A 16,885-nucleotide genomic window follows, 5' to 3' on the forward strand; every position below is an offset into this window, starting at 1 on the left:
GAAGGGATAACCTCCTGAACCCCAATACACATGCAATCGACATGTGACATTGAGATAACCATGACAGATTAGTACCTGAGATATCAGTGGAAAAGCCGAAAATTGATTAATCATTATGCAAATTAGGTTAATTAAATGGATTTTTATACCCAAAACTAATTAAATCTGTGCATTAGTCCAGGGCATTTATGTGCCAAGTTTCATAAAAATCCAATGAATGGCTTTTTAGATATCAGTGGAACAGTCATGGAACAGCTGAAAATTAGCTAATCATCATGCAAATTAGCTAATTTATATGCATGGAATTCAACCAAAACCTAATCAAATCTGCGCATTAGCCCAAAGCATCTATGTACCAAGTTTCATTAAATACCAACATACGGAAGGTAACACACATACATGTACACAAACACACATACAGACAGGCTAACTGCAAAGACTCCTTCGTCAAAAAACCATAACTTCCATAAAATATGGAGATATCTTCCCGAAATGAACAAACTTGAGAAAGGAGCAGTCCATGTGTGTTTATTATGAATTTCAAAGCAATGTGGCAGGCGGTTTCAAAAAAGAAGTAAAAAAGAATGCATGAAAATAGACACTTGACCTGAGCAAAAATATATTTATTCTTCGCTGAAAAAGAAATTGCCATTGTTAAGCAAATCAATTACCTGGGTATAACTTTAAGTGCTAATGGCAAACATAAAGAGGGTATCAATAATTTAACAAATAAAGGGATGAAAGCTCTCTTTGCATTTAAATGCAAATTCAATAACACACTAAACATACCCCTTCAACTATCTTTATAGTCTTTATCTTTAACTGATAAGACCCATTATTGTATACGGCAGTGATTTTTGAGGTGATGAAAGCACAACAAAGTCGGTAATTGAGGATGTCCATCTTATATTTTGTTGGTCTCTCCAAATTCACACCAAAAATGTCTGTTTATGGTGAGCTAGGAAGGTACGCCATTGACTGTTTTATCGACTTCAACCGGGAAACAAACTCTGATATTAAACACATTATTAAGAGAAGCCTACTTAGTAAATAAGAAGGTAAAAGATTTACAAGTGTAGAAACCCTCAAGATATTGATGTTACCATTGTAAACTCAAGTGAAATAATAAATAAGAAAAATTTAGACTTTATTCACAAGCAGATAAACAAATCATTTGAGAACCAATGGATCTTAGACATGCATAATGATAATAGAAAACAAACCTTGGCTAAAAACAAACTAAGAACATACAGACTTTTTAAATAAGATTTAAAAATTGAAAAATACTTAATTAATGTGCAAAACCATGGTCTTAGAAGGTTAATTACAAAATTCAAAACAACCAACCATGACATTAAAATTGAGAAAGGCAGACATAACAATGTGTCGCTGGATAAAAGAACATGTGATATGTGCAGCCAAAATATAATTGAGGATGCTTATAGTCATCATAGGGACAAATTATTCTTGACTGCACAAAATAAAATGTTGATAAAGAAAACAGTCAGAATAAATTCATATTGATTATGGGAAACCATACTCTAGCACTTGCCTTAGCTGTCTTCTTAAAAAACAGCTATGAAACAAAACAGCAACAACTATCAGTGTATTAGGGTACAATTAGTGATCATTCTATATTCTGTATTCACCAATTGTCTTTATTGTTTATTATTCATATTTGTTTTTGATTTTTAGAATAGGTTTTTTTTAGATTATAGTTTTTAAATTTCTTTTTGTAAGACCCATTTTATCCTTTCCTAAGGATTTTATGCATCTCAGCGGTTAGCAATGCACATTTCAATTAAGAACTGAGGATATCATTAAAAAATGAACGATATGTATAGTATTAAAGCAATCAGACTTGTGGTTTTTAACTATAAGTCGAAAATATCACTTTTTACCAAAAATTGCAAAAATATTCACCAAAATTAGAGAAATGAAGATATTATCACGAAATGAACAAATCTGAGAAAGGTCCACATATAGTACCTATATATGTATTATCAAAGCAATCAGATTTGACGTTTTCAACAAGAAGTCAAAAATACAACTTTTTACCAAAAATGACAAAAAATATTCATCAAAATTAGAGAATTGAAGATATCATCACAAAACGAAAAAATCTGAGAGAGGTCCACATGTAGTACCTATATATGTAATATCAAAGCAATCGGACTTGCGGTTTTTAACTAGAAGTCGAAAATATCACTTTTTACCAGAAATGACAAAAATATTCATTAAAAATAGAGAATTTGAGATTTTGACATGAAATGATAAAAATCTGAGGATGAACCATCCAAGGTACTTGTATATCAAATTTGAAAACATTTTGACTTGCAGTTTCAAAGAAGAAGTTGAAATTGTAAAGTTGACGACAACAGACGACGACTAACAATCAGTAATATGAACAGCTCCGCTGTGTCGACTTTGTCGACAGCGGAGCTAATCAATATTATTATTATGGTGCCATAAAAATAATAAGTCTGAGTGAAATCCATGTCAACAACATTCATGTCAAATTGCAAGGCAACCTGACCAGCAGTTGTGGAAAAAATCATTTTTAAACATAAATGACAAAAATAGAGGTTTACATGTGATGTCATGAAATGAACAGATCTGACAGAGGACCATCCCAGGTAGGTGTGGTATGAATAGCAAGGCAATCCAGTTGAAAGTTTTGGAGAAGAAGACGTTTGAATGAAAAAAGTTGACGGAAGATGCACGACGAACAGACAACGACAGGTGTGGTCAATTAGCACAAGTTATATACGTGAATCCTACCAAGGCTATATAAGGCTAACTTGTATTATGTTGCTTGCTTCTTTTTACCATTCCAGTCTGTGTTTATCTTTCGTTGTGAAATACAATACATTGTTACTACACACAACCAAGTTTCACTATTTTGTTTAGTCTGACACAACACCTTCTGTCACCATCCCGATATCTCTAAGCCCTCTACTCCTTCCTCACAGAGTTACACTGCACATACTTACACGTATAGACACATACACGTACCAAGATGACACATCTTGACACAGTTGATGTGCAATAGTAAATAACATTGAAATGAAGTGCTGTGTATGGAATTGACATACCGGTATTAACCAGCTGTGTGTACAAATGGTTAATACTTCAATAAATGACACAAGACACAAGGTTTTGGCAAAAGTGGAAGGGGGAGCGAATTGCAGACGCAGACGTCGCAGCGAACAGCTCCATGATGCGACTCGCCTGTGAATTGCATCATGATGCTGAGCGCGTGGTACCTGGTTGCAACCTTCCACCAGCAGAGACTGTACAGGCGGGCGTCATGGCTGGTGTCCCCCTGGCGGGAGCCTGCAGATAGACTCACAACCCCAGGAGGATGGACAGCGTGGGTACCCGTGTAAAGTCTGCTTGGTCTGTGGTGGAAACCCCCTTACCTGTTTATTGCTAAGGTTGTTCATGAGCAGATAAACATGAGTTACACTTGAGTGAGATCGGTAGTGGTATAGAAAGTGGTTATATAGAGACCTTTGCATGAATGGGTGGGTGGGAGGTCTGCTGAGACGATGTGTACAGTGTATCGTACGGTGCGGCAAAACGAACTGATGCTTGAAGAGGATGCGAGCACAGATAAGCAAATGAACAGTCTGGCGTTAATTAATGTAAATCCGACTGAAGGACGAAATGTGAGCAAATATTGCATGAAGTACAATGTGGCATGGGAGGTGTCAAAATATGAAAGGGGGATGCCAGCTTGGTCAATGCATGTCATAATTGAGCATTAACACAGACTATAAATTATATTATAATCATACTGCAAAATTGAGGGAGTAACAATAACATTTGGTTCCATTTCAGCTACCTTGAATCTCTGAATCAGGGTTTTCCCTAAGATTTTGATAAGACAACCCAATCAAGAAAGTAAATGGCTCAACTTTTTTCGTTCATACACAGTATTTAGAAAAGTTGATGGCTAATGAGTCATTACGGACTACATTAGATGATTAATAAGCCTGCCGCACTCTTTTAATAAAACCCTGCTTAATATAGTTTGTATTGGTAACTAAATTAAATCAACCCTGACATGTAGAGATATGACATCATTTTGAATCAGATCTGTGAAACAAAAAGACGTGCATCAAGGTCCCATGAAGTTGATATGTTGCAATTTTGTGATTTAATTTTTGACATACATGTGTAAAAACCAAGTTTGTATGAACAAGTCATTGTTAATGACACAGTCCCCGTCCAAAATGTTGTGATCTGACATATAAATTTTATGCTGATGAAGTCATTGAGATTAGATTGAAACCATTAATAGGAGATGGATTTGTAAAAAATTATGATTTAGTGCTTTTACACGAGAATTGGACATTGGGCAGTCATATTGAATAAAATTACAAGAATAATGTTCATGTTGATGTATCTATTGGTATACTGTCTTTGTAAAAAATTTAAACAGAAATGTTCATTGAATTCATGGGAAAGTAGGCTAGGGTGTCATGAAAAACAAAATGGCCACCAGTCAGCCATATTTGTTTGAATCACGGAAAAAATATGACGTGCACCTATAACCCAATATGTATGATCACCATACCAACTTTGATCCAATTCGGCCTAGTTATCTCTGAGAAACAGCTCCGGACATGTAAAAAGGACGATTTAGCACTTTTACATGAAATTTGTCAGTCAGCCATATTAAATCGAATCACAAAAATAATGATGGTGTAGTTGTATCTCTTGGTATACTATCTTTGTACAAAATTTAAACAGAAACGTTCATGGCATTCAAGAGAAAGTAGCATGGGTACTCTGAAAAACAAGATGGCCGCCAGTCGGCCATATTTGTTTGAATCACGAAAAAAAAATGACGGGCACCTACAACCCAATATGTATGATTATCATACCAACTTTGATCCAAATCGGCCCAGTCATCTCCGAGAAACTGCTGCGGACACGTTTAGGTATCAGAAATAGCAAATTTTACATCCAAAATGGCCGCCAGTCAGCCATTTTTCTCCGATCATAAAGTAACTTGGCACGCATATGTAAGACATTATGTATTGTCTTCATGTAAAGTTTGAATGAAATCCGTCAATGGGTGTCCGTGATATAGCTCTGGACGTACGTACATACATACGGACGGAACGAACCCAACTTCGTTCGAATGGGGTCTAAAAAGATCCAAGCATGTCTGAAAATGCCTATATCACTATTGGTAAAAAACTGTGAAACATTTTCACGCAGTTTAAAATAGCAAAACTTAAAATTATTCTTTTGTGACAATTAAACCTGTAAACTACTCACCAATCAATCACTTGTTGGTGAGCATGAATGCAAGTTTTGATCTTGTCATGACTTTGATTCTTTGATGCATTCCAATCATCCCCTGAATTACCCTAAACCTTGTCTCTGTTTCTGTATGTGTTGATCTGTTACCATCAAAGTCACCATCTAAATGGTTATTAGCTGACCACTGATGTGAATCAAAGTTCCATGATATTCTAAATTTATCCAAAATGCCAGACAAATGCAACAGATATTAATTAGCATTTTTGACAGAAACACATATATCTTATGATTTTTAACTATAAAATATACATTTGAATTAAAAGTTACATATAGATAAACATCATTATCACTAACATTTTCTGCTGGTACTTCTTTAATGTCTTTAACAGGGGTCCAAGGTTTTACAGCCACACGTTTACCAAGCACTATATGGTTATATTGCTGTACTGATTTCACAACTGAAACAAAACAAATGTGTTACTGAGCCATTTCCATGCAAGTAAAAGTGTTGGCTGAAATGGGTGAATAAACTCATATATTCAATCCAGACAAAATAATAATTTTGTGACTCCAATATACCTACATGTAATTGAGTCCTTTCTTGCTGTTTTATTAAATATTTTAATGCAGTATAGTAGTTATACATTTGTTGTATACATATAGAAGTTGAACATCAGTCACATGACTTTATATGAAGGGACTATACACCTTTAAAGTGGGACAGAGAATTTTCATTAGAGTAGCGACAATACTTAATTTTGACAGCTAATAATAAGATTTATATATTCGAATCAAAAGATTCAGTTGTTGAGAGCGTAAGCAGAACACCACCTCGCACACTTGTTATTTATGAAATAAAAATCAGCTCCTAACTAAATGTCACACGCAACGTAATATTACCGTAATTGGTATAGTACAGGTGTGCTGGTTCAAATACCAAAATGGCAACAGTAACATAAAGACTTCCCTGGCGGCGATGATAACATGCGAACATGGAGCCAACAGATGATGTTTCAACTGGTACTGGTATTATTATACTCTGCAAACACTAATAAGTACAATAACGCGGTAAAACTCCACTACTCCAATAACTCAAACTCCAATACAATTCAACGAGATCTCCGATCTGAACTCAGTGCTGAACAACTCCCCTATATATACCCACACTGTCTATAAATAGACCATTACGGTACATCAGCATACATAATGAGTCTGGAACTTACTACAAATTTCTAGAATGTTCCATTACCTATTCAACCAGTTTCTAAAAATTCCACCCAGACACAGTACGGTTCTAGACATTCTCAGTCACACGGAAGTGGTAAACAAGTCGTATGCGACACTAAACTTTAAAAAATAATCTGAATAACAATACAATCTGTTAATTTATAAGCTTCATGATCTTTGAGATTCACCTTAGACTGATGAATTAAGTGAGGTGAAAACAGTTAATCAGTTTGTAAATTAAAACTGTATCGTTGGATATATTTTGTTTATAGCATTTGACATATGAATTAGTATGTGTCGTATGCCAAATGGAACAATTAAGCATTCATAAGATATCTTAGCAAACAGCCAAACATGTACATTGTCAGGGGATTTGTTTGATGAAAATATTATGTTTAAAACTTCAAATAAGTGCAAAAAACTTGAATATTGGCCGAACAAGTCATTATAAATGTAATTTGGCTGAGTTAAGGACATAAATTTATGTCTCGTCTTGATAATAACTTTGCACAAAATCTTTCAATTCATGTCTATGAAAAGACAACATAGCACCATAGCTGCCAGTTGAACTTTTTAAATCAAATCACAAAAAAAAAGACACCATAGACTATGTTATATCAAATTCGATCTAATTTGGTCTAAAATGTCACAAAGCCCACCGGTCAATCATGTTGAACCAACTCAAAGAACATCAGTTATACATCAGTAACTCATCATGCATGTTGTACATATAAATTTATAATCAAATCAGTCCAGGCCATTCTGAAAATATATATGACACATTCAAGACCAGTCAGCAAAATGAATTTGATAACACGTTTGCTTTTGTACTATATTTAAACAAGACATGAAATGTCACAGTCCCCGTTATTTGATTATAAAATACAGGTAGTACAAACAGGTGAATAAATATGTACTCTTTGTGGGTACAACTCATCATCAAGTGATTTCCCATAATCTAATTTTGTACTGACAACTAAAAACTTCCACTGACCCATGTTCAGAATCTCAGAGTACACAAGTGCAACAAAACTACACTGTATTTGTCATACATGTATACTTGCTCAAGAAACTGCATTCATAAATCTGAGTGAACCTTGATGTACATGACTTCTTTGTTAATCCGGTCTTAATATATTACCAGGACCTGGGTTTGTTTCAACATCACCACTGGGCATCAGATTCATTCTCATGTTGTCAAATACAATTTGTTAACACAGTAAGGTTTATTATTTAAAATGTATTCATTGTACATAGAACAACATCTGTTAATTTAAACAATTGTAAAAGCTATGTTTTCAGAGCAAGTACATGTAATAATTAAGAAAGCCAGTAGTGATAAAGGTTGGTCTACTCATAACCTTCAATGGAGAAGTAACAATAATTGTTCGAAGTCTTTTTAGTGCAGTGATATTATTGCATTTCAATCATTATTAATGGGTATAAACTACTGTAAACCATTTAATTTTGACTTCTAGATATATTCAGGATTTTATGAAATTTGTGTACAACATTTCAATAAAGTCCCTGACACTCCATGTTGTAGGAACCCAGAAAAAATTCAGTTCACAGCACCACTGTAAAAAAAAAAAAGTTTAAAATGAGTATTGTTCAAGATATACACATGTGGGTTCATAAGACATATGAACCAATCTGAGTGGTTCTAGAGATTAGTATCACAAGATTTTACTCTCCGTGATTCAATATCAGCCCTATGTATAACGCTGTGTTGATCAGGCGAACTAATTGACAATGGCCCTACAGGTATCGCTATGCAATCACAGTAGTTTTGTATTCTTCTTGCATTTCGACCATGGAAAAATATTTGTTTTTGAGAGTGGCCGAGTTATTAGAAGAAAAACAGAAACTATTTTTTTAGTATGAATTCTAGTAACTGAAATGCAGGATTGAAAAAGAACAAGACAATACGCAAGATTGATAAACCTTCAGCGAACACTCCTGAAATTTCAGATCATTGGTACCATGTTTTTGGATACATTCAATAACCTGATACATAAAACCACATTTTTTATTGCTCAATCACTTGACCCTGTATGGCACAAGATCGCAAGCTTCTGTCATAAAATTGGGTTATTTATTTGATGCAACGAAACATGCATTCACAGCAGACGGAAATTCGTTTGAGATGTTCCTGGATTTTTGTATTCAGTTTTTCATTTCAACCACCATCATCACTTAGTAAGCTGAGATCGCGCATTGGGATACTGACTGTGCATAAATGCGCAGTGTAGTGTCATCAGAAGACTGATTGTTTGAGAATATTTTGCACCATTACGCCATTTCAAATATTATATTAATTCACAGACAACAAAATAAAGATTTTCAATAACATACAAGTTTTCCCACAAATGATGATTGTATGGCAATTACATGCCTTTGCAGTTTTACTTTGGAAGAAGTTGGAAACAGATAACAGAAAGGGGCTACATGGCTACATCTTTTTTTTTTAATTTTAATCAAGCATGATTTTTAATTTTTTTTTTTACAAATGTCTATTTCAGAAACAAAAGCAATAAATGTGTAGGTAGGCATTTTAACAATTGCACAATTAATATCAGATGAAAACGTCATTACCGATATAAATCATTCTGTTCAAACAATTAAAAATAAGATCACATTTAATTTAGTCAGTTTTCATAATGAAATACATAATAACATGTATTTATATATTTGAATAAGGTTCAACGGCCTTTTCATTTAGTGCCAGTTTATACACCATAAAACCTCTGGTTTAGGTGTCACACTCAGAGAAGAGTGAAAGGCCTTTGGTTCATAGGCACCGCGAAATGTTGGAATTGAACCCCCCCCCCCAATCACATAATGTAATATGCATTATTTTTTTATAATTTTGTTGATAACGAAAAGTATAGTATAAAATAAATACAAACACGAATACATTGCTTAGTGGTTAGTACCGGTAGCAAATGATCACGGTAGCACAATCTGGTCATTCTGTGTTTCGCAAGTGAATAACTTACTTGTTTTCGAAGTATTGCAATTGTTGATTATAATTCAGTAATGATTATAATAACGCACAAAAATTTAATTCGTTGAATTTTTATGAATTTGAAGTAATATTCAACTTAGTTTCATCGTAAACTAATGATTTTGGTTGAATGTAAATGCTCGATAAGATTCAATATTCGCCATTTACACGTGGGCTCATTTAAATATGTTAATACAGTTCAGTGACCTTGTGGTGAACGCAACGCGGTACTGTAGAGATTCACCGATGTTGTAGCAAGATCTTTATGCTATTTTGACTGGGAAAACGTTGTAATTTTTTTTTAATCCAAAAATTAGTTGTTTAAAAAAAAACTGAGCATTCAAAGAATAATTAAACATTGTTCACAGAAATAACACAGCTCATTGTCGAAACGAAGCTTACATATTCAGGCTATTCACAATAAACATCATACTCTTGAATAGGTGTCGATGACTACAGTAAAATATAAATTAGACTCTTTTAGGCGTCAGGAGTGAATGAAATATCCAAAATATTAATAAGAAAACTGCCGAAAAAACGCCGGGCGATTTCATGGTCCATTGCAGAGTACTCGACCGACCATCCATACACGTGTTGTCACTATACATCCGCCATGTTGAATCGCAGGAGATCGACAAAATCTTCATTACAACAGTTTAATGCTCACAACATAAAAAATACAAATATAATCATAGGCAACCTACTATTATACAATGAATAAATTGATCGATACAGGGACACCTCCCCCCCCCCCCCTGTTGTGGATATTTCAGAAAACGCGACACAAGCAAAAGACCGGATATCGATTTAGTTGAAAGCTATGTCCCCATGTACAATAATTTGACAGTTTACGAACTAGTTTCGTAGATTGGAGACAATTGTTTGCTTTTTTGGCTTTTCACAAGAATATAAAGCTGGCAATCATCAAAATATTGACGTCCATACGTCACAGAATGTACACCAATCGTACCCCAATAAACATTCAATTTTGCTGAAACTGGAGAACTTACCTTTGCAAACACGTTTCTTATGCCGCCTTCTTGAAGTTCTTGAAATCAAATAAAGTTACTAGTTCTTCTAGTAACTAGTGAATGAGACCACTGAGCCGAACAGAATACATGTATAAACAGTACTATAATAAATTGCACGCAATGGAGAAATCACGTGCCGTAATAACAGCAGCGTTACTCACAGATCTAATCTACTGTAAAATATTTTATTTCAGCTGGAATTATCATTCGCTGAAAAGACTTTTTCTGGGTGTTTTGTATTGAATTTATTTTCATTGATTTTTGACAAGTTGACTGTAAAATATAAGAAAAGGGTATATTCGCTGGATTTTATTTTAACTGAAACATTCCTTCAGCGAAAATAGCAAAAAAATGTTGCAAGCAAAAATAAAGTATTTTACAGTAATTAATTTATTCTGAGCATGCGCAGACGTTCTGTCAATGTTGCCGGGAGAGGTAATTTTTGATGAAAATCGTGAAAAAGACCCACTTGGGATTTTCCGATCTGGAAAAAAAATTACGTGCATACTCAGCAGAGACTTGTTCATCAACCTACCAAGTTTCACTGATATCTGCTGTAGAATTTCTGAGAAAATGTTGGAGACGGAAAAATGGACATAACCTGAATTATAAAGTCCCCTTTTCAGGCTGCGACTGAACGGGGACTAAAAACATATCAATCAAAGTATGTATGAGAAATTACCTATGACAGACAAATACATTTAAGCCATTCAAACTCACAGCCTGAACCTGTGGCACTAAACTAAAATTTCAAATATTTTAAAACATGTACTGTACTATCCCATAATTCTTTACAGTAGTTAAATTTTCTCCACTTACCTTTCTTATCAAAGTAAGTAATTTTAGCTTTATAACTATGGTCACATATGGATATTATTTCTACCTCCTTTATATCTTCACCACCACGTGCTCTTGTCTGAAATTCAATCGTTAGTTTATCCACTAGGCTGTCTTTTATTTTTGTCAAATCAGAACCCTCCACCAGAACACTGCAGTAATCACTGTGTTCTGCTTCAGCATGACCAACATTTTCTTCACCAGAGTCAGTTGGCAATACACTGGCCATCTTTTCCTAAATAAGATGAAATAACTTTCAGTCTATTAAAACTTGAATAAATATAAATTTATTCATTAAGCATTATATATATACAACATTTAATCCAATGTCAAGTTTGATAAAATACACGTTCCTGCTCAAGATTTTGAGTGGGTGCAGCTACTACCATAGCTGAACTCAACATTTAACATCAAGGTCTGAAAGTCATAGGGAAAGAAAACCTGGCGATACAGTTGCAAAGGTGGATTTCCAACGTGTGAACTCCCGTCGCTGTTGCCTGTTTAATTCAATTCACCCAAGTGACAAACACTGCTGGATGCTGTATTGTTCTGTCATTTTCCACGACTGGACATTTGTTGGAGGTTGCCGGAGATGAGTAACCTACAATGCACACTGTCTTCTACTATTTTGATCGACATTATGAAATTTTAAATAAATAATGTAAAATAGAGACATGCATGTCATTTTTACTTTCTTCTTATTTTAAATTAATATTTTTTTCTTATTGATACCTAGATGATGCCATATATGCCTTAAGAAGTCTAAGCACAATTTAACTTTGAAATTTCTCATTCATATTTGGATGTTATATAATTCTTCAGCAACATTCCTTGAATTTCTGTCATTTGCAAAATTATATTGTAATTATGTCACCAATATACAGTTGTCATTTTGTAAGCAACTTTATTCAAATAACACCGATGGCAAGACAAGTGAAAAAAGACGAGGACTTCAGAATATTCTCAAGAAACATGAATAGTGAAAGGGCCCAAAAGATAAGTAAGAATGAACAACACCAGAAACAACATGACTCAAGAAACTGAATTTAGTGTATTCATGAGAAGCACAAGAAAAATCTTTCAAATGAAACATTGTAAAGACCAAACTAACACAGATGAATGAAGCAGAAACTGTGAGAAGGACAATAAAGTATTAGTATATTACTCAGAAAGAAACAAAGGGGAAAAACAGTAGAACACAAGCAGAAATCTACGACGAAGAACAATCTCAAAATCTTAGGACAATTGTTTAGTTTGTGTAACATAATGCATGCTTCATACAATGTATTGTCGAATTTATGAAAAAAATTTTATGTTGAATTATATTTTATGTGAAAGTTCATTTTGAACTGATGTTTGATAACATTATGTGGTCATTTATGATGATAAATTTAAACATTTCTCAGTAGAGGAAGTATTTGCAACACATGGTTTTTGTGGTATTTTAACATGATTCTAAGAGATTTTCAGAGTTGTCAATTAATGTGTTGCTTTTAGAATAGTTCTTATACTTTTCGAGTTGAAATATACTGATTTGAGAATCACTTTTGTAATGTTTTAAAATCATTCTGAAATAGAAATGGTGCGCACATGCACAGATTACCCCATAACTGCAAACATTTGATCATGAGCAACAGAATTATATGTAACTATTAAAGTAATGTTTTGTAATTATGACATGGATCTTTCCACCTGAGCTAGGGGACAGCTCAAAATTTGTTAGAAAAGACATATGTTACCATGATGACATCATGTACGCACATTTGGTTCACACGCAGTTGCATTATTATTTAGAATCAACAACTTGCATGTTTAAAGTAGACATTATAAACATATATTACAGAAATTTTATAAATAGATTGTTTACTAATTGTGTGCAGTAGTGGCAGTAGTCGCAAATCTTTGGGACATCCCTGGTAATCATGTGATTGTGCCAACGGCTGCAACCATTAATTGATTGCATGTTTACTTTGCCACGCCTTAGAGTTTTAATGGAGTTCTGTAAGATTGTGTAAGAGACAGAGAGAAGGAGCAGCTAGGTGTAACCTCAGCAAATAAATATGGACTTATCTGTCAAGTGAGTCAGAGTTTCCATACACTGTATGTTTCTTTCATAGCGCATGTATGAAAATTAGGCGATCGGAATAAGATTGAAATATGCGTTTGTACATTTATTTGCGCATTTTTATAAATAGATTCAAACTGATTATTTATTTAATTTAAAATCTAGTTAAAGTCTATACGAAGGGTCGCCAAGGGGTATTTTCGTAAGCTGTAGTCAATTTTTTTTATTTTCGTAAAAATGTAATTGAAATGAATAAAAAAACTTAAATTCGTAAGACATGGGCAAGGTGTAAAATGTAATCAGCTATTTTATTTGTCTGTATTTTGTACAAAGATATTATTTTTTGTTAGCATATAAAACATTTTCCAAATTAAATGTCGTAATTTCCAATTTTGATTCTTAAACTCAAATTATCAAAAATATTATAAAAACGTAAAATGTAATTAGGAATTTGCTTTATCTGTAAAGTGTAAAAACCCATATTTTTTACTGTAAATGAAACTTTCATTTTATTTCCTGTAAAAATGTAAAATGCTGTTTTAATTTCCTGTAACCTGTACCAGCTATCCCCGTTTGTCCCCCCCCCCCCCCAATCATACGGGTTTACCTAACAAATACTATGTGGCAATATGCAATATAAATGCTATCCCGGTATGCGGGAATATGTACTAAAAGTCTATCAATTTCTTTGGGGGAATGTGCATTTCTCAGTTGCATGCAAAAAAAAAAGCTCTTGTGTATAGCTCAGGGAGTTACCCGCTTTATATGCAGCAACAGTAAGCATCAGTTTATTACCAAACGCTTCAGCGTGGTATTAAGAGTTTGTTTTCAGGAGTGGTAGATACCAGTGTTCTCCCCAGACTTCATGTCAAGCATCACGGTCAATTTGCATAACAATACATCTAATTTGCATAATTATATTTGCATAATACTAGTAATCAGTTTTTCCCAAACAATTTGGTCAATCTAATAATACAATTAATTAATACAATTAAGACAAGATATTTTTATATTTGATAAATTTTATATCATTTTACTGCATTGTATTTTATGTTTTTGTATCAAGTCAAATAATGTTTGAAATAGAACAGCATAAAAAGGAAAACAAATTGAAAAAATTGTGTTATAGCTAGTCAGTGAATATAATGTTATCCATGGATGTAACTGGTTCATCATTGTGTACAAGTTTTAGTGCCCATGTCACTGTCAGTTCATATAACGTCGGGGGAAAACATCTTTTGGTTAAATTTATAAAGTCGGCGAGATATCGAAATATGTTGAAATAAATCAATAATTAGAAAAAAATTCTACAATGGCAGTTCGGCACTAATAGTCGGGGATTTTTCATTGCTATATACCTTGTGAGTAAATAACGCTACGATCACCGTAACATTGTCAGCTGTCGGCATTGCGTTGGACAGGTATTCACTGCTGCTATTGCGATCATCGGTATCTGACTTTTTGGTGTAAAATACACAAATTGTTTATTAAAACGGTTCATTGACTATTATCATAGGCAATACATCAAAATCGCCAACGAGATGTTGTTTTTAAACATCGCGGAAAAACATGCACTCTGCGCCGCCATCTTTGTTACCTCGATCAGAGCCCCCCTGTAACCCAGCATGCATCGGTCACAAGGTTGCAACGTGCATTATGTCGCCTTAGGGCGGCGTTCTTCGCTACTAAGGCATCCTATGAATGGGGTATTTCCAGAGGTCAGGGTTCGTTTTTTCTTAACCCGTCTTGTCTGCTGTTGAATTATTCACACTTTTCTTTCCAATGCGACTTAATTTCACTTGTTTTTTTTTTAATTTTGGGGTAATTAATGTCACCGGCGATTGAGTGATAAAAAATCGGAGTGCAGCAAATCGGGGTTGATCTTCCCGACGTACGCCGTGACTTGTTTTGTCACATTGTTGCCGTTGCGTGCAATGGGCAAATTATTGCTACTCTAGTATTTTTGTTTGGATTTGAAGGCTCTGCATCCTTGAAAGACTTCGCAACTTATTGCAGACTTCCGTTTTTATCACTGTCTTTGTATGGCTAACAAAAGCGGGATTACCTTTCGATCAATACATGTTATTGTTTTAAATTCGTGCAAGACGAGACTGACACTTGTAAACAAAGCAATAAGCATCACGGGCCAGTGACCAAGCGTCACGGACAAAGGGCAAGCATTACGGCCGAGTGTTCAAGCGTCACGGTACCGTGTCGCTTCAGAGGCCTGGGGAGAACACTGGATACCAAGGTCGAAAATGGTTGCACATATGGGGGTAATTCCTGGAATTGCAATAGAGAGGGTTCAGGCTGAAATACAATATATATAGTGTTTGCATGTTTCGTCTGATATTTCTGTGGTATTCTGCTGCTGTAAATAATTAACGATTTGTTCCGAAATTCAGTATGCTGTGTGCATTCCAGGGTTATTCGTTTTTTGCTGAAAACAACAGATGGCAGAGTCGAATAGTTTCACTCCCACTGGAAAATCTGCATTGTTGCTTGAATGAGAGCTAATTAAACACATTTTCCAGACCGGCGAAAGTGTATGCAACAGCCAATTTTAACAGCCTGTCACATGATTTTACTCTGAATGTCAACATGAAAAGTCGCTAGTCCATTTTACACAGGAGTAATTGGGAGTGGAATATGTGTGGGATAGTATCAACAGAGATGTGTATAGTGAAAAGTAATATCTATCCTTCTTTTGCATCGCTGAGCATTTCTGTTTTAGTATACTGGTTTGAAAATGTTGAACTTGCATGATTTGCGATGTGTTTTTTTTACTGAAACTCCCCAATTGATCGATTGCCAGGTTTGAAGGAGAACGGCACACCATGTGATTCGTTTGAATACAATGGTGAAGGCAAACATGCTGTGCTACTGCGGTATTCCACTGACAGGATGACTTGCATCGTCAGTGGCCGTCACTGCACGGTACAACTTTGCTTGTGATGTTGCTTGTTAGCCGTGGATTAAGTGAATCTTGATTACCGGTTAAAATGTTGCTCATTTGGCGTTGGTAATCTTTATTTGGAACTGGGTAACGTCGCAACGTCGCCAGCAGAAACCTCCTGATACTTTGATGTCGATGGTCACGCCTCAATGGTAAATGGCTAATTTTACTGCGGGTGGATCTTCCAAGAGTCCTTCAGGGTTTATAAAACTCAGTCAACATACATCAAGTTCCCTCAATCGTAGTATTCCATGTGATGTACACCTAATATGCCAAAAATGTTGCTAGACGATTTGAACTGGATAAAATTAGCAGACGAAAATTTGTTTACAAAATAAAAATAGTTCGGTTGCCAATGAAAACAAGCCAATAGGCTGGTTGGCGATCCGCTCCGCTCAAAAAACAGGCGACATGTTTCGACTGTTGCCATGGTAGGACATGAACGTGCAGCTAACGTTGGTTTATAACTAAAACGGGACACCGCT

At 34.8% G+C, this 16,885-nt stretch overlaps 1 protein-coding gene across 1 annotated transcript in view; it reads right to left on the minus strand.

The window, feature by feature from the left end:
- LOC144360563 (uncharacterized) overlaps nt 1–16,885 on the minus strand; it is a 29,543-nt gene that overhangs the window by 11,228 nt on the left and 1,430 nt on the right. The window contains exons 2-3 of the mRNA XM_085504489.1: nt 11,362–11,614; nt 5,632–5,735 (exon numbers count right to left, since the gene is read on the minus strand). Coding sequence (XP_085360615.1) covers nt 5,632–5,735; nt 11,362–11,608 — 351 coding nt within the window. The 5' untranslated portion in view covers nt 11,609–11,614. The remainder of the gene's footprint in view (nt 1–5,631; nt 5,736–11,361; nt 11,615–16,885) is intronic.

This window comes from Saccoglossus kowalevskii, chromosome 10 (genome assembly GCF_978046115.1).
Source record: "Saccoglossus kowalevskii chromosome 10, keSacKowa6.1, whole genome shotgun sequence".
Taxonomy (NCBI): domain Eukaryota; kingdom Metazoa; phylum Hemichordata; class Enteropneusta; family Harrimaniidae; genus Saccoglossus; species Saccoglossus kowalevskii.